The following is a 26,749-nucleotide window of genomic DNA, read 5'->3' as shown; positions in this document are numbered from 1 at the left end:
TGGTTTCACCCACAGAGTTCCCTAAGAGCAGTGAATGTATAGTGGGATGCCTATGACATTTCTGGATGCGCATGTATAGGATTTGTGGATTTTGGTGGTTCTGGTGTAGCAGGTGTTTATCATGAGGGTTGTGCCAAGATTTGGATCTGATTTTCTCAAGCTATCTGGTTCCAGCCAGCATATGCTGGTCTGCCGGAAATTTGCTTTCAATGATGGAGCTAATGATGATGAAGGCAAGGAGGGGTGTTTCTACAAAAAATCATTTCAAGGTACGATTCTCTTCCAACATAAGTTGCAACTTGTTAACATTTTCCAGTGTACATTTCTTGCATATTGTGGTACGTGACACCCAGTAGGGGATTTTCTTTCTGTATCGTAGTAAGTTTGTACAAGGTTTAGCTGGCTTCTTCAAATATGCGATCCTAGAGGAGTGTCACTGTTGGATGAACATCATCTGTAGCTTTGTGAGGGCGTGTCATGAATGTTCTCCTCAGAGCAAATGAGGTGATGTCTGTGGGCTGGTTGTATATCAGTTTTTCTAGTGTGTTTTGGATAGCTGATGGTTTGTGGAAGGAGGTGTGTTGGTCTGTGGATTTTCTGCATATGGTAGTTTGAAGGTTGCTATTTTTTATGTTGACCTTGGTGTCTAGAAAGTTGATGCTGATGTAAGTTTTCCAGAGGTAGTCTGATGGACAATTCAGATTGCTGAATTCGTGGTAGAAATCAATGAGGGAATCCAAGTTTCCAGTACAGATATCATCTATGTAGCCTACTGTATCCTAGGAACCCGCGCTGGTTTGGTGAGGAAGGTTAAAGTCTTTTTCTTGAGGTGACTCCTGAAGAGCCTGATATCCTGGTGCTTGGATACAAGTACCTGGGTGCTTGTAGTTGCATCTGTGATTTGGGGAGGATGAAATTGTTGTGGATGAAGATGAAATAGATGGGCTTGATATATATAAGATGCCAGTTAGAAGGCTGGTATCACTTAGGCATGCAGGTCAGGCGTAATGCTTCCCTGGTGTGGCATAGTGATGATAATACGAAAGATGGTGCCAGTAAGAAGATAGTTTATGAAGCAGTGATCCTGGAGGAAGCATGTTGTTCTGGAGAAAGCTGCTCTCATATATAACGAAGTGTTTAAAGATGGTGTCTGCAGATCCTCATAGCTCTTCAGTGAAAGTCTCCTTCGGTTTCCTTCTGTAACAGTCTAGAAGAGCACATTAAAGTCTTAAGGTGGCAAAAGAAGAGTACACAATTTTTTCCTTCTTCATTAGGAAGAAATTTGAGCTCCAAGGTGAAAAGAGCAGAGGTCTTTCTTGAGTTCCTTCTCATATGAAAGCATCAAAAATCATCTGCTAGCATCATTGATGTTATCCTAACTTCTCCTTTATCAACTGTTTAATAACTAATTGGTGACCGGATTTTAAAAACTATGTACACTCTTAAAAAACCCAGTTGTATCTTTCAAAAAATTATTTCACTGTTATGCCTCTCCTGAAAAAATTGTTATTGTAGACCAACGTAAAATTCATTCAGGGGTGTCCAGCTCAGTATAATGTGAGACTATTTTCACGGTTATTTTACAGGGGATCGTGGCTAGTTTACCTTCATTTTGTTTTCAGAAAAGTTGAGACACACTTAAAGAAGCAATTCCTCCAATTCTTGACAGACCACAATGCTACCAATATTTCCGAGCATAAATGTAAGCATTTGGAAAGAAGAGACAGGGGTAGCCATTCCAGGTTGAGGTATTGCTCCATGACTTCCTGGTGGGTGATGTTGGGAAGCAGGTGCTCTCACCATCATTTCTCAGATGTCTCATTGTTGGTGAAGTAATTGTTATTGCAGTATTTGGGTCCAGTGTTAAATGATATCAGCTTATTTTGATAGTAACTTGTTGCATGGTGGTTTGGTGTATTTCAGACAGTTTCCTTTAATTTGTTGGAGGATGTAATCATGTCTGGTTCAGTCAACCTCCTTGGGAGGTGAAGTTTCTCAGTTTCTTAGCTTAGGCAGACCTAAACAGGATATTCCGTCATGTACCAAGAGTCGAAAATTAGACTGTTTTTCTACAGTCAAAATGACCTACATGGATCTGTGTCATTCTCCTATGTTCTTCAAAGCCTGAGCCGGACTTCAACTCACTTGCTTTTATGTCTGGACCATTTCCCCAATGAATTTTACAGGGCTGCAGACCTGGTATACCTGCACTGCCTTTGCAACAAGCACTTTCATAGGATTTACGAGAACGCTTTCCACAAAGTGGACTAGTCAGGCACATAAGATGGATCTACTGAAGAGATAGTCACATCCCCGAAAGTGTAGATAAACTGACGAGCAAAAGGCCAGAGGGAGGAAAGACTACATGGAAGCAGGAAAGACTATAAATAGACAAACTCTAAATGAGCAAGTATATGAAGGGGAGACTTGACCTAAGCAGGACCCCCAGAGAACCATAAGAAAGTGCCTACAAACTGTAGCATGACTTTATGAGGAAGAGGGGAGCGCAGGAAGATGTTGTTCCTAACCAAGCGTTTGGAAATGCCTCTGTAGCAGACCGGCTGTGTGAGGGGAGATGGGGAGGCTCTGATCTGGTTTCAGCAGCAGCCAGTTGCCAGCACAGCTTTCTGCCATTTCTTTACCCCAGTCCTTTAAAAAGACTCTGGACTGTGTTGCCTGTTTTGGACAGCGCAAGTCAACACCACTTGTGCTCATTTTAGCCTGGCCTGAGTGAGGAGTGAGTTCAGACATGGAGGCGTTGACAGGCCTTTGGTCCCCTGAGGACCTGGACCCACCAAAGGGGCCAGGGGATGACCGAGAGGGCCCACCCGGGGTGCACGCTGCTTCCAGGTACCCCGGGATTTGGGGGAAAGGACCCTCCAGATGCAACCACGGGCTCAGAGAGGCCTTGGCTGCTGGGGCCGCCCGGGTGCATTGCCAACCTGAGCAAGGGCAAGGGTGAGAGGGGGGCAAGGAGACGGTGGCCGGCACTAGCCGGCCGAGGCAGGGCTGCCTGTACTTTGTTCACTCATGGTGGAGGGGAGGCGAAGAGTTTCGCTCCGCGAGGAGGAGCAACGCTGACCACGATCGCTGGGCGACCGGCCCGGCGGTGGAGGCCAGGGCTCCGGGGGCTGGGGCGGGGGGGCCCGACCCGACCCGACCCGACCCGACCCTCCCGTCGCGGGCCGGCGGGGGCCGCTCTCTGCTCGGGGAGGCGAGGCGAGGAGGGGGCGGTGGTGATGTGTGTGGCGGCGGCGGGGAGGGGGGGCCGAGGCACGCCGCCTGGGGCTGATTGGCCGCCCAGTTTATAAGAGGTGCCCGGTCGGGGCGGCGGGGTTGTTTGCCGAGGCTGGGGAGCTCCGCGGAGCCGCTGGCCGCCTCTGGAGCCGTCCGAGCGGAGCGGTGCGGAGCTGCCCGCGGCGCGATGCGGCGCGCCAGCCGAGACTACACCAAGTACTTGCGCGGCTCCGAGGAGCTGGGCAGCGGCGCCGCCCACGAGAGCGCCCCGCCGCCGCCGCAGCCGCCGCCGTTGCCGGCCCACCCGCACCCGCCGCCCGCCTCCCGCTCCCTCCTCGCCGCCCTCGTCCTCCTGGGGCTGGGGCAGGTGGTCTGCAGCGTCGCCCTCTTCCTCTACTTCCGAGCGCAGGTAAGCGGCGCCTCTGCTGGCGCCCGGAGACGGCGGCGGGGTGAGGGTGAGGGGGTTGGCGCGGCCCCTTCCCGCCTTCGCGGCGGGCGTTGGGCGCCGGCAGCCGCGCTGTGAGGGAGCTGCCGAGCAGGGCGGCAGCGACCGCCTCGCACCTTTCAGAACACATTTATTTGGCTCTGAAGTTGGCCCAGCTTTAAGAGGGCGTCAGGCTGGAGGGCTCCCGGTACCCTGCCCGGCCTGTGCTATCCCCTGGTCGCTGGAGCTGCGCAGCCTGAGGTGTTCTAGGTAGTGCTCCGGCCTGCTGGTGTTTATAGGGGTACAGGGTTTCTCAGCGGGGTCGGACATGAGGGGTCCGTGACTCGGGAAGCAGCTTAACGATCCTTCACCTGAAGTCTTGCAGGGCTTTGATTTTTAATGGTCGGCTTTCAGTTATTCACCAGAGAGGGGTTTGACATGGCTGAGGTCTTTGTCTGCCATGTTTCACCAGTGGGAGAAACGTCTTTAAGGAAAAAAAAAGCCGCTACACAACACCACTTGGGATTGTTTGTCCTTCAGACTGCGCGGGGGCACTGCGGAGTGGAGTCTGTGCGTTAGCAGGCATTGGCCAGAGGTGCCCACTTGTAGCTCAGGAGCTCGTTTCTGAGAGCTGCCCCTTGCCCGCCAGGCCGCAAGCCTGCCAGGGAACGCTTCAGAAGAGGCAGCGGTGTGTGCAGAAAGGAGCACAGGGAGGTATCGGTGTGGGGGAGATGAGGTGACGAGCGGTTAGGCTTTCGGAGAGAAAAGGAGCCCGCTTCTTGGAAACAGCTCGGCTGGCTGGCTGGATTCAGTCACTGCTGCGTCTCTTACTCCCCACGGCTGAGTCTTCTCAGAGGAAGTGGGGGGCTGCCGGCTGGTTGCTTCTTGGGGCTAGGTGTTAGCTTTCTGCTTGGCTTTTTTGTCGGATGCTAATTAGTTCTGTTAATATGGGTCTCACAGCCTTCATGGAAGTCGTACTTCTGTTGTGTGTACTTTTCATTTGAAGTCAGCGGGGAGTGGAAACCGGTTTCTTTCGGTTTACTTTCTAGGTAGATATGCTTGATCTTGATGTAGCAGACTGGATTTCTTAATGAAGTCCACTCCAAAACCAGATGTTGCACAAATGTATACCCACTTAAACAGATGAATGACTAACAAATATACAGTAATGGTGCTGATCATTTATTATGCAGACCAATTTGTATTTTCTTACTGACAATGCCTTTGTGTTTGCCATTTTTACAAAAATAAAATGGAACAGTGATACATACAGTACTTAGTTAATCATATCCTGTATGCTTCAGAAAAGTGACATTTAATTTCTGGGACTCAGTGTAAAGTAGCTTAAAGCTACTTGTTTGCTTGACAGTGAAATAAATTAATGCCTACTTCAGCTTGTGGCAGAGAAATGTTTTTCACTCCAGATCTGCATGAACTTGAAAAGACATCTTTGTCAAAACATAGCTCATAGAAATGCACAGCTATACATTGATTAGTAGGCTAGAGAGCCATTGCAATCAAAACAACTGATCAAAGTATACTTTTTGAAAACCCTATTTTTCCATTCTCTTTACCTCCCTCCCCCCCTTCCCCCCTATTAGGGACTCTTTCTGTGATAGGTTCATGTCAGTGCTTCACACATGCCTAACAAAGCGTAAAAAGAGCTTTCTTACCATAATGGCTATTTTTCTTCTGCTTCCTTGACTTAAAAAATTACATAGTCCGGGTGTAATTCTGCATTTGGCAGCTTAATTCTCTTGCCAGTTTCTTGTTCCTGTAGATTTGGAGTAATGCTGTTGGATGAAGTCCTTTGTAAACTTGAACTTCTGAAACGTCTAAAAAAGACGATGTAGCTAGATGTAGACTTGACTGAGGTCATTGCCTGAAAAATTTCCAGTGGAGAAAAAGTCGTCCTTGCTGTCACTGAAAAATAGAATAATAAGTATACTTTTGAAGTCAGTACGTAATTCACAATAGTAAGATATGGTAATCCATATTTGTTCACAAATTTCTTATTGTGACATAAAATAGATGGAAAAATATAGTAGGTCCTGCAGAAGTTAAGTCTTATTTAACTGTCTTGCAGATTGTTTTATTTATATGGGACATGATCTGACCTCTTTTGAAAAGAGTGCTGTCAAATTTAGTTGTATTAAGCTATCTCAGTTTGTACTTTTCAGTACAGATTTCAGCTATCTAAATTTGTGCTTTAATAACAGAACTTAAGTATTGTGGTGTATTTTGTTAAAGTAATGAGAAGTTAATAGTAGAAGCTGTGCATTAAAAGATTTGAATTGTTTGGTTGGTGAATTAACTAAATGTGAATTAGCAAGATTTGACTGTATAGGCTGATATTAAGAAATTATGTGTTTTACAAGCTCTTTAAACCCCTACCTAAGAGGCTGAGTAAACTCTGACTCAGTTTTACCATACACATTTTATCTGTATTTGCATAAAATTATTTGGGTTGGATCATGACACAATATGAGCTGAGACAATAGTTGAGGTTTTGGTCTTTCCTTAGTTTTGTTTATTTTGTGGCTTGAGCATTTGGAATTTCACAAGAGACATAACTAAGACTGACACTAGATTTTCACGGGTAAACACATGTTTGTGGCCAAGAAATAATGCAGCGCAATGCAAATGAGACGATGAGCTGGTATATCTAAAAAGAAAGAAAAAGCTAAGAATTGAATTTTACCAATATTCTTGTAATAGTGTTCTGAAATGTAAAAAGATTAAGATGTTCTTGCTTTTCTTTTTGGACCATCTTGTGCAATGTACTGAATCCAAGAAATTAAACACTAACAAAATGTATTGGTCTTAAGTGTTTATTTTGCTTGTACTTCATGAGGAGTATTTGCTCATGATCAATGAAAATGCCATGAAAATTTAGTTAGATACTCGGAGCAGCTGGAGATCGTCATGTAATAGAGACTCATGCACAGCACAAGGTGAGAGCGTGAAGTATTTAATTTAACTTGTATTCTACCATATTGAAGATTTCACACTTGGATAAATGGGGACCTGGAAGTCAGATTTTTATTGTCATTTCATGCATCTGTGGAACTCTGACTTTCATTACAGTATGTTTTTAAAGTCTCCTTTCAGACTTCATCTAAAGTTTCGTGAGTGTTGTAGAGGAGTGGCTAACAGAAAACAGCTTGCTGGGGGTCCTTAGCACTTTTTGGAAGCCTGGAAGAACCCGTTCTCGGAGGTTAAGAAAGATCGTGGAGTGCAAAGTGATATTTGATAATCTGGAAATTGGTTTAAGTTTGAAAATAAGTGCAAGTATAAACATTAAATGCTTATTGTAAGGAGTAAGTACAGAATGTGATACTGTAACATTGCATAATTGAGGCAACATTTAATAGGTAAAGGTGGCTGGAATGTGTTGTATCTTTTAAAACCAAACTGAATCTTTTCAACATCGGAAAATTGGTTCTTAATTCTGTAAATTCATTTGGTCTCACCCACAATGTTGGAGTTAATTTTGGCTGCCTTGAGTTAGGTGAAGAAAGTCCAGAGGTGCAACTAGAATGATGAGAGATGCTGAAAATCAAGGGGCACCAAAAGATTTGATGTGATTCCAAGGTTAGACACAATGGCTGTATACACAATAGTAACATAGGAAAAAATAAGCTAGACACTCCTCTCTTTAAATAGGTTAATTCCTCTAGGGTATTTAGCTTACTTAATGTGTTATAAAGCTTTCTCCAATATTTTTGGTTGCATCTTGATGTTTCTTCCAGGTATTAAATCTTTAGGACTTGGTGCTCAAGGTCTCTGTGCCTTGCAAGTTAGCAAGCTGCTTTCTGTAGACCATTCCAGTATTTCATCTGGCTCTTTAGAAGTTCTTCTCAAAACATGTCCTTGAAAGTTTTTCTGTGCATCATGTCTTGCCCACAGTTTTGGTCTCAGTGCTTGGTAATGTCTGTTTACAGCCATGGCAGTTCAGTACATGTTCTTTATAAAGATAAAAGATGCAGGATTTCTGAGAAAGCTCGCTTGTCTGAAAAGGCAAATTTCCATGGTTAAATGTGGTGAAGACTAGGTATTCTTTGAAAAAGGTAAGGGCAATCAGGTAGGTTAGCTAGTCCCAAGATCAGAGCTTCACCTTATCAAACACTAAATCTCTAGAGACTTGCAGTTTGTCAGAATGGGCTGCACAGCCTTAAGTTGCTGAAGCTATCAGTTATTGTTTCCATTAAGCCTTCAGTCTTTTAACTGTAGCTGCAGAGATGCTGGTTTTCTGTCTTAAACCTTCAGCAGATAAACTGTAATCTGAGTAAGTGCTTCTGTACAATCTGCTGTTACTGTTCTGGCACAGTGTTGTGTGACACATTTGACTGATTGCTGATGGGTGATAGCTGTAAGTACGCTACGCATGATTTGTCATGCTGGACGCTCAGGCCATTACAAATTTCATGATCTTTGTGTTGTAAAACCTAGTTTTCTTGCCTTACTTTTCAGAAGATGTGTTTAAATAAATCCCAAGCTGGCATAATAGTCTCTCACTAGTAGAATTACTGGCAGTATCTACTGGCAGTTATTTGCTGTGGCTTTCTATCTTCTATCCTGTGATGTGTGTGGAGGGGAGAAGACCTAGATATCCAGATCCTGTTGAAGGCCCTAGTACCTTCAGGTCCCTAACAACCCCAACATAAGAAGCTACGTCTGGAATAATGGGTCCTATTTTGGGTCCCTCGGTACCAGAGGCATATCAACAAATTGGAGAGAGTCCAGCAGAAGACCACTGTGATAGGTAGGGACCGTAGTGTATCAGAAATGGAGAACTGGATTTTTTGAACCTAACAAAGAACAGACTAAGGTGAGGGAAGCTAATCACTGTTTTTAGCTACCTAAAGGTAGAGCCAGGCTCTTCAGAAGTGCACAGCAAAAACAAGAGGCAGTCATAAATTGCAGCAAGGAGAACTGTAGCTGGACATCAAAACCAGTGTTTTTACGCAATAAAAGTGGTTAAATTGTAGAACAGTTTGCCCAGAGAGGTTAAAAGTCTCCATCAATGGAGATTCCACAAAGCTTGTCTAGACAAGGCCTTGACCAACCTGACCTGAGTTACAAGTTGGCCCTGCTTCAAGCAGGGGGCTGGACTAGAGACCTCCAGAGGTACCTTCCAACCCAGGTCATTCTGTATTAACTGCCTTTTAGCAGCTGTTGGTAAACATTTTCTGCTTCAGTTTTTTTCTTTCAGTTTACAGTTGATTTTCTGAGTTCTGGATGCTAGTGGAACATACTGGGTGAGATAATTCTAGGGTGCAGTTTTACAGTCGTTAAAGCTAGTGCTGCCTTCCTGCTCTTTCATTCCTGTGCCTGTCCCTGTACTGGCTCTTATGCTTGTCTGATACCTGGAGTGAGTTGGTTTCAGGATGCTAATCTTTCAGGAAATTAGATCAGCAAAAATTCCTCCCAGGTTATTGATTTAGAAGAGGAGATTGAGAACCAGGAATAAAATTTTGTGGTGAAGAAGGTGAGAGCACAGAGGTGCTGGTTTAGATCAGCTTCAACAGTTAATGGGGCTGCACTGCACTAGCTGACTTCAGAAGTCATTAGTGTAGTTTTTAGTGCTTAATTCATAGAGCTGTAACAGCTATACATAGATTTTCTTTTGGATTCAGCTATGTCAGGCCATCCCAGGAAGATGTTACTGCCTCCAAGCCATTCTGTAACTCATCTCTACCCCTCTGCTCAAAGCTGTGGTGTCTTCTGATCTTCAGGTGAGCCTTTTCTGACCTGTTTCATTCCAAATCTGTAGGGATAACTGAGACAGCTAAATCAGGTCACAGGGGCTGACATTGGTCTGAATGAATTGGGAAAACAGCTCTCACCTGGAGACTTCAGCAGAAGGATGGTGATGGAGGAGGCAGCATTTGGTGTTGCCATCTGTGCAACAAATGTTTCTCTGCAGTGTGTGCCTGTGTAGACTTAAATTCAGCTCTGTAATCCTAACCTTATGCTTTTAAGTTAACTCTGTTCTTTTTTGGGGTTAGGGAGTCAAATTCATGTTCGTGTGAACAAATGATATAACATGTTTGATTCACTCTGGCTGTTTTGTATTCTGCAAAATTTCCTTTTGATGTTCTGTTTTGTTCAGTGCTATGTTAAAGGAAGCTGAACACTGGTCAGGCGCTATCCATAATGTCTTGGCATTCCCTCATGGTGATTACAAGTAACGTATTATCTTTTGTAATTCTCAGATAAAATTGGTCTTTCCACCTTATGCAGAAAGATAGAAGTAAATATTCTTTATTAGTCCAGCTGATAGAGTTAGAGAACTTAGACAAGGTTTTGAGTGCACAAACCCTTCCTCAAGCCTGAAGTAAAAGTGGAATAAATACAAGTTGAGAACAATTGCTGAGAGTCTTAGGCCATCTCTGAAAGATAGTGGTTAATATCTCTTGAGTGTAAAGTATGTGGAGTGTGGGAAGAGAGGGTGAAATGGTTTAAATAATATTTATGCAATTAAACTCTGCCAAGGCACAATCCTAATCCTTGGAATATCCTTCCAATTTATCAAATTGATAGAATTCAGGAGTATTCTAAACTTACAGTTTAAAAGTATACTTGATTCAATCACAAAGACTGATTGCTAAAAATGTCTTGCAGATATTCTAAATTTACCAGTCTTTGTCCCATGAAGCAGAGGTGTTTTGTGGTACAGTTTTATCATCTTTTGGTCTTTCTGAATTTGTGCTGCCTTACTTGGTGACTGTTTCATGCAGCAATATCTCTTGCCCACAGAATAGTTTCAGTGATAACTGGCTTCTGTTCTTCTGTTTCTCCTCTTGAAAATGATGTGCTAGATGTTGTACATACTTTCCCCAAGTTCCTCTACTTGGCACTTGTGTGTCACCTTGCAAACTATAGTTTTTACAGATAGGATGGCTGTGTATGTTGCCTGCTAAAATAATTGTGATATTGCACTGAGTGGTCGAAAAATGGAATTCAGGATTAATGATTTTACTGTAAGAGTGGGATTTATCTTTAACTTTCGAAAGTCACATATCTAGTCGAAGCTAATGAACTAGGCAGCTCCAGCAGATAATTCATTCTCCTATCTCACATGCTTCTTGGATGAAATAAACCTGCATGTGGGGAACTTCTTCTGTCTTCATTGTTTACAATGAAAATTTAGATAATAAACTTAGCTAGATGCCAAACTTTTCAATGGTTGAAAATTTTCCCTGACTTAAATGCTCTTAATGTCTCTTGGACAGACACTTAAAACTGTGGTTGTGCTTATATTTTTGTTTCAGATGGACCCTACTAGAATTTCAAAAGAACATGCGCACTGTGTCAGAACACTCTTTGGACATCAAGAAAATACAGATTTGCATGATACATCCTTTGAAAATCAAGAAGTGAAGTTAATGCCAGAATCATGTAGAAGCATGAAACAGGCTCTCCAAAGAGCTGTGCAGAAGGTAAGTGGCAGACAAACTGTGTGTTCCTTTATTTCTGTTGAACTTGCAACAATTTTTCCAACATCTGTATTTGGAGGTAAGTTCTATAAAGTATTTTCTAGTGTTTGAATAATACCTGAAGTTGCATCCAAGATCATATTGTGTTTGCTCATGAACCTGGTAGTGGTTAACCAATTCTGTATTCAAACACTTTTTTTTTTTTTGAGAGGAAGACTTGAAGTTCCACTGAGAAAACTATGATTGCAGTTAGCTGATTGACCATTCTGACATTTGGATGGGCCTGGATAGTAGTCATTTATCCTAATATTTGTATAGGTTTGCCAACACTTTAGATGTTCATAAAAAAGGACAATTCCACGTTTTTTTCAACGCAATCTTCCTGACTCTGTTTCTGACAAGATTCTCCCAAGTCAAGATCATCAACAAGCAAAATATTGCCTGAAAGACGGAGAAGATAACATTTGCTCTTGTTTCTTACTCTTTCTGCAGCCCAAAATGAGGGATAGTATCTCCTTTTTCTTTTTTTGCTCACTTTGCCAGTTCTCTGTTCTGTGCAGACCATTCCCACACTGGCAGAAGAGCTACTTTGCCATAGCACAATAACTGGGCAGTCTTTGCCCAGCAGCTGAGAATGGCAACTTGTTCCCAAACACAAATAATGAAAGTAGTCAGCTAAAGAAGTCAGCCCTAATGAAGAAGCCTAGGCAAGCTGGATATATGTCACAATCACCTCTTACTGCAGTTACTGCCTTTGATCTCTGTGTGTTTGTGATAGTGGTTAGTGCTAATTATGGGCTATTTAACAGCTGAATGTCTGCTATAGTATTTGGTTTTCCTGGCTTACCAGGTCCATTACAACTTTACTTCTTCACATCTACATAGGACTGTCAGTTTTTCATAAAGGATACTACATTAGATTTGAGCTGAACTCACACTTTACAGAGTGAATTGTACTTGAGTTAATTATATAGTACTTTAATTGTGCTAATGTAGTGTTTGCTTTTAACAGGGTGCCCTGAGTGACAGATCTTTTTGTGAACAAAACTTAAAGAAACGTAGGAGTTGATGTCTTGTCCCTTTTGCTAGCCGCCTCCTTTAAAAACGTAAGGGAAAAAAAAGGGGTTAACTATGTAGGATTAGTTCTTTCCTCCAGCATTTTATAGACTCTCACACTACACCAACTTCTGTTCTGTGTGCTGGTACTAGACTGCTTGTTCGTGCAGCTCCCATGACAGAGTAAGGAGCTTGTTACAGTAAGTGAATGGGAAGCCCTGTATTCTGGTCATTTGCTGCTGGTTACTCAACAAAGGCATTGGCTTTAGTTGAGGCTGCATATCCTGCCATTCTGGATGGAGGTTAAATGCTGCAATGTCCGTGGCCAAGATAAGTAGTGAGTAGGGATAACTTTTTTGGCTGATGACCATTAGTTTGAGAACAATAAAATTTCCCTTGCCAAAGTAATCAGACTCTGAATTTCCTTTGAATGTATTAAGCAGCTGCATCAGTGTTCTGGATGCTTTGTCATCATATATTGATGACACAGAGAAAAATAAAGTTAGGAAAATGCTTGCCTGGGGCTACATTTGCATCTTTTTGGTATATCAGAGCAGTGAAAGAAACAGTGTTAAGGCAAAATTATACTTTATCATGTTCTGTAAGCTCTGCCTTTCATTGGCTGTGCTACAGTGAAGGGCAGAGATGCAGCTGAATCTTACTTCCAGTTGTGCTAGTCCTTTATGTGTGGGAATGCAGCTAATGTTACTTGAAAGAGGTTTCCTATCGTCTGTGCTTTCTTCACTTTCCTGAAGGAGAATCTAACCTGTGTGTGTTTTAAGAACCAGTATCCTCATTTCAGTTGGCAGCATGTTAAGTGACTGAAATGGAACACTTTAAAATACCGTTTACGTTTTGTGATTTTTCAATATTTTGTCTTTTGCAATTCAAGCTGTTCAGGAAATGAAAATAGACAACTTGCTTTTGCTCAGATTTATGGTCTGGTTACAGCTTTTAGCTTACTGTACTGGTTCTCATCTGTTTTCTTTGCACACCTGTAGACCTAGTGCTTAAATCTAAAGCAGGGATTGACATTGAAAATGAAAGTGCTCTTATGAAAACCAGTGTAGTAGGGCTGCAAGGTCGAGTCTAGAAACATTTGCCTCCTGAAAAAATAATAATTAAAGATTTTCTTTTAATCAAAATCTAATGATGAATTCCTTAACATATTCCAGGATAAAAATACTGCTTGGGGAGCAGCTTACTCAGTAGAAAGCACATTTTCAATATTGCATGTAAACTTTCAAGCAGACAAATAATATACTTTCCTAGCCTGTCTGCTTAATTTTTTTTTGCATGTAACCCTAAAAACCCTTTGGCAGTCCAGATGCACTAACCACAGTTCTTATGAAGTCTGTTGTGAGCCTGAAGTAGAAAGGACTACAAACATATCTTGGGTCAATTCATAAGTAACTTTTCTTGGTGATACTCCCAGCTTCTAGCAGCTTGGGGAGTTCAGGCATAAACTAGTCTCCCACGTGGCAACAGAGTACTTTGCTAGACCTCCAGGGCAGCCCTTATAAAGAGATCTATATACTTAGCAGACATTTAAAGTGCACGTAGTTATGGACAAAGTCAAGGTTTCATGACTGATGGCTATAAGTTGTTAAAATTTCACAGTTTCCATCCTGCAACCTTACATGGCTTTTTTTTCTTCAGGGAATAGACTACTTATTTGGATAGAGGTTGTAGGGCTGATCTCTAAACTGTCTTCTGATGAATATTGTTTCATGTACTTTCTATTTCACTTCCTTCCTGATTAACATTCTTCAAATTGCTGAATTTCCAGCAATATAATAAGATACTTCTTCCTGGTATTAGCTGGACTTAAAGCACTCAGGTAGTAGAAGAAACAACTGCATAAAGGAGCTTTAAGATCACAGCTGAAGCAATACATGAATGTCCAGAGGGGTTATCTTCTGATTGGTCTCAAAAGGCTACTTATAACTGCTCAAAGTAGATACTGAGATACTGTAAAAGCCAAAGGAGAGGAAAAACTGTTCACCAATGTAATGTGTTCAAATGTAGCCTTGTCTCTGCATCCTCAACATTGGACATAACTTGAAGAGCAAGAGTTGTTTTTGTTTTGAAGATGTTGAGATGCTAAGGGTTAAAACCTGCAGCCTGCTGTGGATGAGGAAAGAGCAGTTCCCAACTTTCCAGGTACTTAAAGCGTGATTTTAGCTTTTAAAATGTGAAAGTTTTGCAACTTCTCAACGGCCTCTTAAATTTTTTGGATGAAGGAAGACACATTTTTCATTTTTGACTGGCTGCTTGTCTGTTGCTTAAATAGTGACTGTATGAAGGAGGTTGGAATGTGGGAAGCAGGCCAGCAGATTTGACTTGGTGGGCAGTGAGCAAATGACGCAAAGGTATACAAGTGCAGCTTATCATAAGACTAACAGAGTGGTGTGATTTTTGTTGAGTTATTTTTAGAAAAACTGTACACAGCTTGGTAGTGCACATGGTTCTGTGGGTGGCAGTCTTAAGAGAAGTCACTGGCAATATTTTGTCAGCAGTTCTCATGCCATTATAGCAGTGTCTTAGTGACAGGTTTTGTTGAGTTGTTTTTGCTTTCTTAATGGTAGTGTACATTGTGATTAGGTATGAGATGCTTAAAGACATTCAGGTGCTAAAGAATGCAGTTGATACTGTAAAGAATTGGAAAATCCTAGTTCTTAATTCCTTGCAGTAAGGATACCAGGGGATTTTTATAATCCCACTAAGAGGTCATCTTTAGACATCTGGATATCTTCAGATACCCACTGAAAAACGTGGTCCTTGAGTCCTTCAGGGTCAGAAGCAAGTACATGCTAAAATGCTTTTCTAAGGTATGTTGTGTATCAGCACCTTGGAACTGTAGAAGCATGAAGTAAAAAAATCAAGAGAAGTGTTGAACTGCTTATTCTTCAGGAGGAAACCCACAGCTCCATCTCTGTTATCTAGGGACTAGTTCATGTATTTCAGCTTCCTCTTGGAAGCCTGGGCAACAGAACAGAAAGGAATATCAAAATTTTGTGGGGCTGGTCAGAATCAAGTAAAGAACATGACACTAGTCCAGTGTTTGGAGAACTCGGCTGATGGAGGATTTCTGTTTTCTGGCCACAGGCTAGCCACTTCTAATCCAATGACAAGCACACAGAAGAGTCAATGAACATGAGCCAGTCTCCAGCTCTTCTCAGTGTGTTAGTGTTGGACTCACGCTTATAATCTCCCTTTTGTTGTAATGACACTTGCATTCCTAATTGCATAGTAGCATGGCTTCAAGAGGAGTACAGGAGAGTGTTCCTGTCAGAGGGATGCTCCTAGGAAACAGGAAAGTAGGCTCAAGACCATCAGGACAAGGAGAGTTGTGGACCCAGGTCTTCCTGGGTAGCTGTTCTGCTTACCAAGTGGTGATGTTGCAGATGAACAGCACCACCAACAGTTAGAAAGAAAGCAGCTCAGACTGCATTTCATGAGGACCACAGCCTTTCTGCATGGAAGATGAGCTGAGTCACGCTGCTAGATCTCAGAAGGTGAGGCACCCAGCTGCTCAAGCTAGAGCGTCTTTGGAAATGTGCAGAAGCAGAACTCTATACTCCCAAGAAAAATGTAGGTTAAGAGGAGGATAGCAGTTGGCCAGTTCAGGGACTTCAGAGGCTATGCAGTTACCAACCATGGGATATTTTTTAGTACCAGTTTAGATAATAGGAGATTAAAAGGTACATAGCTCTTTTTGGATCTGCCCAATAGGCTCTCCAGGCAAGGACATTATCACATCCCCCAGAAGGAAAGGATACAAAAGCAGACTCCACATCTGAGAAGTTTCCATTAAGAAAGCAAGAAAACAAAGGAGTCTCCCCTTTCTAGGGAAAGGGTTGGGAGTAGGTGTGGTGCAGTAATCTCTGAGAGTGTGGTCCATCTCCCAGTCTCTTTTACCTGCTGTCCTGTTCTGTTCAGAGGCTTTTGCCACTTTTTGCAGTATCTAGTACTTGCAATTTTTTGTTGTTTTCCTATTTCTGATGAAGTTAAAGAAGTCAAGTGTGGCTAGAGGCTGATGCTGGTGTGCAGCTCCTAGAATTGAGCTTCGTTTTCGTGCTCCTAGAACTGACATTGAAGTAGGAAGATCAGAGAGGGAAAGTGAATGTAAATGGGGGAGGTGGACATGAATTTTGCTTCTTTTGAAGTTGCAATTCTTCTGCTTTTCTTCTTGTCTCTACAGCAGAAAGCATCTTAATGATTCTTATCTACAAAATCAGCATATCTCTGCTGAAGTATTATGCTTTGATAGTCATACTACAACTTCCATACTGCTGTGGCTTTTCATTTTGGTTTAACATTTAAACACCTACTGAAAGGGGAAAGTGAGAGTAATAAATGCACTGGCTAAGGCGTTACAGATTTCACTGTGGCTGCAAAATTACATAAAAGCAGGACTTCAGGTGTTTTCAAAGCAGGATTTCAAATTCTAAAATACCACAGTGATTGAGAGCACAGTGGAACGTTGCTGATGTGGCCAAATCTGAGGCGTATTGCATATACATGGTATTGAATCAGATGAACAGCAGTATGTGTGACATAAAGACAAAACAAAGGACCACTCTTAGGTTTCAAAGATGAGATATGATTTGCTATCTTCAGCAAAATGTTTCCTTTTACTAAACATCTTCTTGATGGCTCCATGGTATGAAGTATTCTGAATAGCAAGTAGAGTAGAAGTTTTTTAGAAAACAGATGAAGAGAGTCATGGGGGAACAGGGGAGAGAACTGAGGATTGAACTAATATTACCAAGACTCAGTCCAGGCTTGTAACAAGAACAGGCTGCTTAGATTTTTTGAAAACTGCTGTTTGTGTGTTTTCTCAAGAGGAAAACAGGCATGGATTATTAAAAGCAAGGCTTTTTGTGGTGCCTGATGTCTGTTACTTGTGCTGTTCTTGGTTTTGGGTAACATGGGTTTCATTCATGTTAAAATTATCTGCAGTTTTGAAGAATGCATACTTCCAAACTCTGGCACCCAGTCCATTTGGTCCAGTACAGATGTGGAAGATGCTTAATCCTTCAGTTCCTGCGTACCTTGTTAGAAGTGAGCCTTAATTATAAAGCCTTGTAGTCTTGGAACCTTCCCTGTTAGTGGTCAAGTGTGAGGGGTGGAGGTTTTCATTTACCTCATCACAAATGAAATTCGGAGCTTAGCTTTCCTTAGTTGTTAGTGTGATTACACACTAGTCCCTATGTAGAACGGCCTCTTTTGTTACCTTTTGACCCCAAGTAATTAAATCAGTTCATAAACTCCATTGTTTTATGTGAAGCATTCTTAGCAGTCATTGTTCCATTATACTTAGAGAAATATTCCAAGTACAGTAAGTAGGAAAGGTTGTAAATGTCCTGTCACCACTACTTCAATAAATAGTGCAGTCATACACACATCATTCCTATTCACTTTTAGTAGAAGTATGGGACAGAGGAAGTAATTTGATTGTGGCAGCTAAACTGTGTGTTCATATTACATCATGTAAATATGAGAATATGTATCCCAGGCATCTGAATATACTCTAGGTAGTAAATCCCCCACATATACATACACACAGGGTGTTGTAATTGTGCAAACTACCTGCAATACGCAATATTAGAAAACCAAGACAACGTCAAAGCAATGGCTCTTTCTCATTTTAGGAAGTGCAGCGTGTCATGGGAAGAGCACCACCAAGACCAGAAAAAGGTAGGTGCTGATTTATGAATAAGCCATATTTTAGTTATACTAAATTTGTCTTTCTGAGGTAATGCAATTCTTTTATCTCTAGCTGCAATGGAGGCATTAGGAATGGATCTGTACAAGAGAAACAAACCTGAGAAGCAGCCATTTGCCCATCTCATTATTGATGATAAGAATATTCCGTCTGGTAAGTTCGGTTTTATGTGAATACTTCCAATGCTACTATAAATGTATTAAACAGTGAAGTATATGAAAATAGTTCAGCAATACTAGCAACAGGCTGGGATTTCAGAAATGGCTTTTGTTAATGAGAATAAATTGGATGCGTTAAAGGATTTCAGAGGCAGCAGGGGTAATGTTAACAGGAGGATAGCTCCACTTCGCCTCAGGTATCTTACATCAGTCTGTTATGTGCTGAATGGCCTCCATTTCAAATGACCAGTTTTCATGGTCAAGCTCTGAGGGCTTGGCCTGCCTCTTTGTGCTGTCTTCAGGTGAGGAATGAAGATATGCATTGAATGCTCTCCTCTGAATTTTCTTATTTTCTTTGGCTAGTAGGGCCCATCTGGAGTTCTTCACTCACACTGGACATCAGCTATAGGTATACATACACACAGATGTATGCATACATACACACATACATACAAAGATATACCAGCACAAAGATTGGCCAGAATCCAGATCTTGCAGGCTGAAAGATGTTTCCCTTCCATTGAGTCTAAGATTTTTTTTTTGTCCTGTTGTCAGATGAAGAAATGTGTTGGTTTTTGTTGTAAAATTCAAGAATATCTTATGTCCACCTATTCACCCCTTCACAGCAACACTCTGTTTGTGTGCTGAAGTGTAATCGGGTCTGTACTGGGTGACACAGCATTTGTCTTCATGGTGGATCTGGAAGCTGAGAATCTTATTTGAATACACACCACATCCATGTCAGGTGCCCATCAGTGTAAGAACTCGCCATAAAGGAAGCACATCTTTCATTTTGAGGTGTTGAAAACCTAGAACTGCAGTCCCAATGTCATTATTATAACTTGCCTGCTAGTTCCCCGCCCTCTGTGGGTACATTGCACTCTCATAGCATAGGGCTGAATTTATAGTAAGTGTTTCCTTCTGCTAATGGCATGTTGAAAAGGTTTTGTTGTATTCCATTCATTATTATGTTGCAGGGCTGGTATAGGCTTTTTCACATCAAGACTCCCAGGGTCTTCCTGACGTTCAGACATGCCAGAGCTTCACAAGGGTCTGTCTGTATCCATCTAGTCCAGTAGCAGGAAGATCAAAGATCATAGCATTGTACTCTGAGCAACAGGGTTTCTGGTCAGTGTGTTGACTTGGATGCAGTATGTTTCTGAGCTATTGAGTAGGGGAAAAAAATGTTCCTGGGGCTTTTGTCTGCCCCTATGGTAAGAGGATGGCATTTTTTTATCTTGCCAGAGCTCTTATTCTCTACCCGCAGGTATCTTTGGGTGGCTTTGGGAATATCCTTGCTAGTACAATATGAGGGAACCAGACATGAGTCTGCCTTGGAACACTCTGCAGAGGAAAAGATTCATTCCTACAATTTTAAGATATCTTAGTACTGTTTCCTTTTTTGCCCTGAGGCACTGTCAGTTGAGATTTTTCTCTCTGTATTCTCAATGCAACAATCATCATTGGTGTGGTAGAAGTAAACCAGAGTTTATTCTGAAGCTATTAGACAGAGGATCTCAAGATGGGAGAGGGCATTGATTGAAAACCACTGTTTTCTTCCTCTGAAGATGTATACATTGTGCAGTGCTGAACTTGTTAAGCTATGTGCATTGCTTTTCTGTTTTATATAACCAAACCAAAGGGGAATGCTGTGTTAAGGCTTGAAATCTGAGATTTCAGCAGCCTGCATAGTAATACCTTGCGCTTGCTCTATTTAAAGACAAAGCACTTCTGTACACAAGAGGTTAGCTTCTTGCCTGGAGGGATAGGATTCTTTCTCCCTCAAGTGCATTGGCATTGCCAAGATCCAGAGCTTTATAAGCAGAGAGCTTAAGCAGCTTGTCAGATGGCAGTCAGAACTTCTACAAGCTTTCTTAGTAGCTCAAATGCCTCCTGACAAGCTTCTATTTCAGTCAGATTTTGGCTTTTGACGTAGCTCAACAGTAGAAGATGCAGTATCAGTAAACTTGTCTTAGCATTTTGTCTTTGGAAGGATTCAATTAATTTGCTAATCATAGAGACAGATCACTTATATCTACAGAAGTGGAGTGTGTCAGTGTCACACTTTGTGAAATCCATCTTTTCTTGTGGAGAATGTATTTGCTGTCTACCTGGATGTTGCTCTAAACTGTATTTTTATCAGGGCTGGCAGCTGGTAATTTTTACTGTTGTGCATCACTGCATTAACCTTCTAGGGACTGATGTAACACACCGGTGGGTAATGGCAAGAGAGGCATTGCTCCTGCTTGCTCTCTCCACTTTTTTTTAATAGCACAGGCTGCAGGAACTCTCAGAAATACAGTGCCTGTGACAGCAAGCTTCTTTGTTTCTCCTTGGAGCAGATCAACCCCTTACCAATGTGATGAGCTGGACATAGTCCCTCCTGATCTGGCACATACGGCTTCTGCCTCTTTTGGAAGAGTATTGCCAGGATGTTAATCATGAGCACAGCTGCTGCAGTCCTTGTGGGCATTGCAGCAGTGAGGGGCTGTATCCTTATGGATAGCTGGAACCCTGAACCTACTGGTTGTGAGGCACTTCAGTATCATGCTCACTGGTATGAGGCAATACCCACTTGGCTGGGTGGCATAAAGGTTAATGAGAGGCATAAAGGATGAAGAATTTGCCTGAGGGTCACCAGGAGTTTTTCTCTCCCATTCTGTTTCCTCTGACTGCAAATGGCAATTTCTATTTTCTTCCCCTGATTTCAGACCCTACATGTCTGAAATACTTCTAAATTGTTTTATGCCATCCATGAGTCTGGACAGATCTGTTCTTAGTATTTTAAGGTTCTCTACTGTCATCACTCTGACCCAGAATAAACAAGGTCGGGGGAAAAAAAAAATCAGTCTTCATCACTGTCAAACAGGATTTTATTTTAAGTAGTTTTCCACTGAACACCCTTCATGAAGGGGCACTGAGCAGTGTCTGTGAGAGAACATTTTCCTTTTACCTGGTACGCAATAATATCAAGCCCCAAATGGACTTTTGCAGCTGGGGAGAGTGCGAGGGAAGGGGAAAATAACCCTTCCCAGATCTTGGTGTCCCCACCCATCATTTGGCTGCAGAAGCTGTAGTGGTTTGGCTTGCTGTGTGTATTTTTTAGGTTTGCTGCCTTAGGTTAAAGCTGGATGCTTGCTGGTTGGTTTTTACCAGAGCTCACTATAAATGCTACCTAGGTTTTAAATGAAAACAGTGAATTTTGGTTTATAAATTGATTACAGAAATTAGTCACAGTTGAAAGGAGAAAATCACAAACAGAAATAAATATAAGCGTTAAATATATCATCTGGGATGTGAATTGATACCTTTAGCTGACTTAAGAAAACACTGTAGTATTCTGAGCTATTTACAGCTACAGGTTCGGCTTAGCTGCCCTTTGCCTCCAAAACAGTTTTTCAGAGCAAACAGTGCTCTGGTCCTTTCCTCAGGCTTTATTTATACCTGAAAGTTACTAGGATGCAAACAAATTACTGATACAGGGCTACTTTATCCTCTGTTCCTCTCCCATTGTCTTCCTTCTTACTAATTAATTTTATTGAAACTCTTTTGTATTAGTCTTGGTTCATGCTCACAAATATCCAAGACATTGTTTTGATTTGTCTTCAGTTACCAGAAAGACTATTTATTATCTTGACTTTTTTTATAATGCTTTTTACCATGTCTGGAAGGTTATCTTACTCATTATCTCTCTGACCTCTTCCTTCTCTGTCAACATGACTTACCTTGTGCTATTTTTTTCATGGCTCCATAGTAAATTTTATCACAGAAGATACTGTATTGTAGCATTTCTGACTGTCCCATGGCTTGGGTTATGTTTCAGAGTTTCTGATACATGGACAGTTGATTTGGCACTTTTATGCTCCAGTTTTCTCTTCTTCCTGTGTTTTGGGGTACTGATTGTTTTGGTGTCTCCCAATTTGGGTGTATTACCACCAGAAGTGCTGAGAGCCTGCTTGCTCCTTCCATTAAAGGTTGCATGGCATAACTCGTACCAATGCGTCTTTGAGCTGTGCTGCTGGCTGTGGCATGCCTCTTCTGAAGCTCTGGATTGTGGCAAAATACCCATCTGCCTCAGTTAATACAATCATAGCATTATAATTTAGGTTCAAAGGGACTTCCAGAAGTTATCTAGGCTAATCCTCTGCTCAAAAGAGATAGGGTCATCTTCCATCATCTCTTGGCCTGTCCCTCCACCTGACCATGGATGAATGATGCATATTCCCCTCAACACCAAAACAGTGTGAAGAAACTTGACCCAGAGCCCCGCCTTAGCATCTTAATTACAAGTGACTGTGGCACCTATTTTTTCTCTTCCCCCTTCTTCAGCAGAGAATCATGCATTCCCACTAAGGATTTCTTGAAAATTGCTACTTGATTAAGACTGGCAACTAAAAAGTTTACTTGCCAGGTAAATAAAATCTGCCTAGCAACTGCCCAGTGTGCCAGCAGTCAGTCACAGCATGCCTTTCTGTTCTGTCGTATGTATACATTCCTGTCCCGTATCTCTGATGTGCCTCTCCTCCGATCCAAGCAGTGATTCCTTGTCTATCCTCCTCATCTTGAAGGTAGCCCAACCTTCTTGGGGCAGTGTTTCTGGCAGACTTGACACTGTGCACAAGAAGTCCTACAACTTCCTCAGCTATCCCCAGTGCTTCAGAGGTGTACTCTGGTACCCCTATCTCAGCATCTCTTGCAGGTGAATAATTCCAGGCTAAGAGACTGAAGATCTTAGTGTCACTTCCAATTAATTGATGGTTTTCAGAGGTTTTTTTGAGGCACTGCACAGAAGACGGCTTCTCTGTGTGATTTTGCTTGTATAATTTCTATCTGGCTGCACTGGAGCCATAGGGGAGCAACTATTTATGATCTGCCTTTGACAGCCTGTGCTTTGCTCAAGTCTTTGTGGAAGAATGCCAGAAGCTTTTTGTTCTGGACTACTGTCAAAGTATTCCTCTCACATGCAAAAGTTGCTTGCCCTTGGCAGTTGGGGAAGACTCATAGCTCTCAAATTCCCCTGTCCCCACTTCCCCTCACTTCTTTCTGCACAAACAAATCCAAGAGGCATCTTTTTAACTAGTCAAATATACCTGGGGCTTTTCCCCAGCATGCTTGTGAGCACTGATGGTTCTGGGGCATGCCTTGATACATGCTTGGAGGAGAGGGCACTGGGCCCTGCCGTGTGCCATGGAAAGTTTGGTGGGAATAGATTGTTTTGGTTTGATGTTGGGAGAATAAGGTACTGAATATTCCAAGCAGGCATTTAGATGCGCTGGGAGCCTAAGGTGTAACGTCCTCTGGTGCTTGTGTGGACCCACTGCTGTGGGAGGGAGCAAATCGAGTTAGTCTTGTGTGCTGAAAATTGCTAGTGGTTAGGAGGACAAGTTGGTCAACTCTCATCTGTTGTGTTACGCCCTGTGTATTACACTGAGTAAATGGTAGAGTGTTAGTGGCTTGTGTGTATCAGGAAGGGTCAGGGCCTGTGTGGCTTTCTCAGGACAGTGCTGTTTCCTCTGTGTGGGCATGCCCGTGGGCCTTGCCTGCATCTTCTCCTCCCACTGTCGCCTGTTCCTCTGTTTTGCAGGCAGAGGCTGTGAGATGAGGTGGGTGCTATAATGGGATGGTGGTGAAGCTGGGGAGGTGGAAGGGACTGTGGGATGTGTGCTGCAGGGCATGCTCCTCAGCGTACTGTGATAAACCTCTACATAATACATGTGCTGTAGTAGCAATGCTATCTGGGCTGGTGTTGCAGGCTGCTTCTTAAAACTGTGCCACCAAAACCAATCTGAAGTACCAAATGTGACCAGGTTTGGAAGGAAGACTCAAATGATCTCTCATTGCCTATCTGACCTCCTGCCAGGCCACCTCTTAGCACAGCCTCAATAGTAGGATCTAAATGAAGTGACATCTGAGACTTGACCAGCCTGAAACCTCCACGAGATGATACAATGTGGCTACTTGGTGATAGTACCCAGGAGGTGCCCTTGGGCCAGAATTCCTGGGGGACATTTGTACCTGTGTATGTGAAGTTAGCTTTCAGTGACAGTGCTGAGCTAACGAACTAATCAAAACATCTCCAATCTCTCAGCTCCTTTTCATTCTCTTCACAAAATATTCAGTCACCTTAACAGATAAGGGACAGCTTCCTGTTTACCAGGCCACCATCATGCGGGCAGAGCTGAAAAGGCTTACGTGTACCTGTTAGAAGGAATTCAATAATGCTTGTTTACATATGTTAATTCTATTAATCTGTCCTGTTTGGTAGTCAGATTTGGTAACTGTTATACGTGTATTTGGATTCACACATGCATGATGTTCTATGGAGAGAGAGAGAATATTATAATAATTTTCTTTCCTAATTTGTGGATCTCCAGCTTAAGAGAACTTGAAGGGGACTGTTCTCCAAGCATGGAATATCAGCTCATTGTTTCTAGTTTGAAACTTAAAATACTTTAAAATAAATAAATAAAAATAAGAAAAGGAAAAAAAGAGCAATGCATCCAGAGTCAGATCTGTCTTCCTAAAGCTCTTTTTCTAAGACCTTCCACTAGATATTAGACAAAGAAACTGAGTTTACCTCCCGAATAGCTATAATAGCCCAGCTGTAAGTATTTGTACAATTATCGAAGAATTAGGATTGTGCTGTGGGCCACTATCCTAGATATCTAGGATATGACTAAACCGGATTGTGGAGCCTTATTGTGGTATATGCATGCACTGGGTTAAGTCTAAACGTAGCTTTTGCATAAAAAGGTTTGTTATGTCATAAATACTTGAAGTGCTATCTACAGTCTAGGCAACTTATTGTGTAGTACTAAAGATGCACAATTGTACTGACTTCCCCATTTTTTTGGTGTTCTGAAATGAAAATATGTTTACCTTTGTACCACTACAGTCACAAGAACATAAATATGGGAAGGTTTCATAAGCTTTCTCTTTGGGGAATTATTAGTTTAACTTGTTTTCAGATTTTGTTTAGTTATTCCTTGCAAACACTTAACAGGTTCAAGACTGATAACAAGATTTGCTGTTTTTTCATTAGTAATTTTTCTTTTCAAATTCCTCTCAAGTATCTGTTACTCGACTAAAGTTTTAGGTGGAATGCAATTTGTATACAGAGCTTGTTGCATGATTGCTTAGCATAATCAAACTATTGGCCAAGCAAGTGTTTTGTACCATGGTCCAGCAGATACTCTGGTGGGAGGGCAGACAGTTATAAATAGCAAGCCAAATATGGCAGTACATGATGAAAAAAGGAAATTTCTTACAGATTTTTATCATAATTGTCTAATATTCACTTTAGCCTATATAACTGTAGTTGCTATTGATTCTAAAAACCTGGAGATTGCTTTCTAAATGTTGGGGTTTGTTAAATGATTATAAATAATTTTTTTTTTTCCCCTCTTTAGGAACTCGGAAAGTGAACCTCACATCCTGGCATCATGACAAAGGCCAGGCAAACTTATCAAATATGACATTCAGTGATGGAAAACTAATTGTTAATCAAGATGGTTTTTACTACCTTTATGCCAACATTTGTTTTAGACATCATGAAACTTCAGGAAATCTGACTAAAAGAGGGCTTCAGCTGATGGTATATATGACTAAGACAAACGTTAAAATAAGGCGCTCTGATGTGTTGATGAAGGGAGGAAGCACCAAATACTGGTCAGGGAATTCAGAATTTCATTTTTATTCTGTAAATGTAGGAGGGTTTTTTAAATTAAAATCTGGTGAAATGATAAGTATCCAGGTATCAAACCCATTGCTACTGGATTCATCACAAGAAGCAACTTACTTTGGGGCATTTAAAGTTAGGGATTTAGACTGAATCTCTCTTTCGTGTGCTGAAAATTATTTGAGTTTTTAGTGGTCCAGAAACAACTTGAAGACAGAACTGAAAATCTTTTTGCAACCCAATTGCATCTGTATAAGCCATATATCTCTAAAGACACGTTCTTGCCCTGTGCTGACTCCAGCGGGAGTCCCACAAATGCATAGAAGGGCAAAATTACATAGTTCTCCCGATTCAGTCTTATAGCAGTTTTACTTCATATGTCGCCACTGGCTTCAGTAGAGTTATTATGACTTTTACATTGGTGTAGTTGAAATCAGACCAATTAATATTATTGAACTTCTGTTTCCAAGTTCTGCCCTGACTTTTTAACCTGTGCTACTCTTACTAGTTTTGGCGCAAACGTAGGGCAGGACGGAACTTGGCTCCCAACTTGCATTTAGGGCTCAATTTTGCTTGGGGTTGAGCATTCTGACCCTGAGACGGCCAAGATTATGAAAGTGTGACTAATCCCATTGCATTTGATGTGGCTTTTCACATGCTTAGTTAAGCCTGTTCTTGCTTTGCTGGATTAGGGTTGGAGAGCTCAGGCTGTGGCAGAAATGAGTTGCAGAACACCTAAACAGTTCAACTTAAGTTTTTACCTGATTAAAAGGGCTATTCCAGGAAGAAGGGAGATCATCTGGCCTTGCAGTTCTAAAAGGTTAATTACAGGTCATTTTTATTATTGTTGCACAGTTAATTGCAAATATAGATTGCCAAAATACGGTGTGCCTTTAAAGTATTACATTGTGCCAGAACCTGCAAAGACATTTTTTAGACAAAAAGTATGTATTTTTATATTCTGTAATATCTAAAGTTATATTTCAGGTGTAATGTTTTGTGTAAAAAAAAATGTAAATTATA

At 41.8% G+C, this 26,749-nt stretch overlaps 1 protein-coding gene across 1 annotated transcript; it reads left to right on the top strand.

The window, feature by feature from the left end:
• Positions 1-3,424: 3,424 nt before the first annotated feature.
• Positions 3,425-26,349, top strand: TNFSF11 (TNF superfamily member 11). The gene is made up of 5 exons (XM_050912333.1): positions 3,425-3,646; positions 10,939-11,106; positions 17,817-17,862; positions 17,945-18,043; positions 25,458-26,349. The coding sequence occupies exons 1-5, from the start codon at positions 3,425-3,427 to the stop codon at positions 25,877-25,879; spliced, it is 957 nt and encodes a 318-aa protein (XP_050768290.1). The 3' UTR covers positions 25,880-26,349.
• Positions 26,350-26,749: the final 400 nt, after the last annotated feature.

Source organism: Gymnogyps californianus, chromosome 1 (assembly GCF_018139145.2).
Source record: "Gymnogyps californianus isolate 813 chromosome 1, ASM1813914v2, whole genome shotgun sequence".
Classification (NCBI taxonomy): domain Eukaryota; kingdom Metazoa; phylum Chordata; class Aves; order Accipitriformes; family Cathartidae; genus Gymnogyps; species Gymnogyps californianus.
The sequence above is the reverse complement of the archived record's forward strand: the minus strand, read 5'-3'. Positions and strand labels throughout refer to the sequence as shown.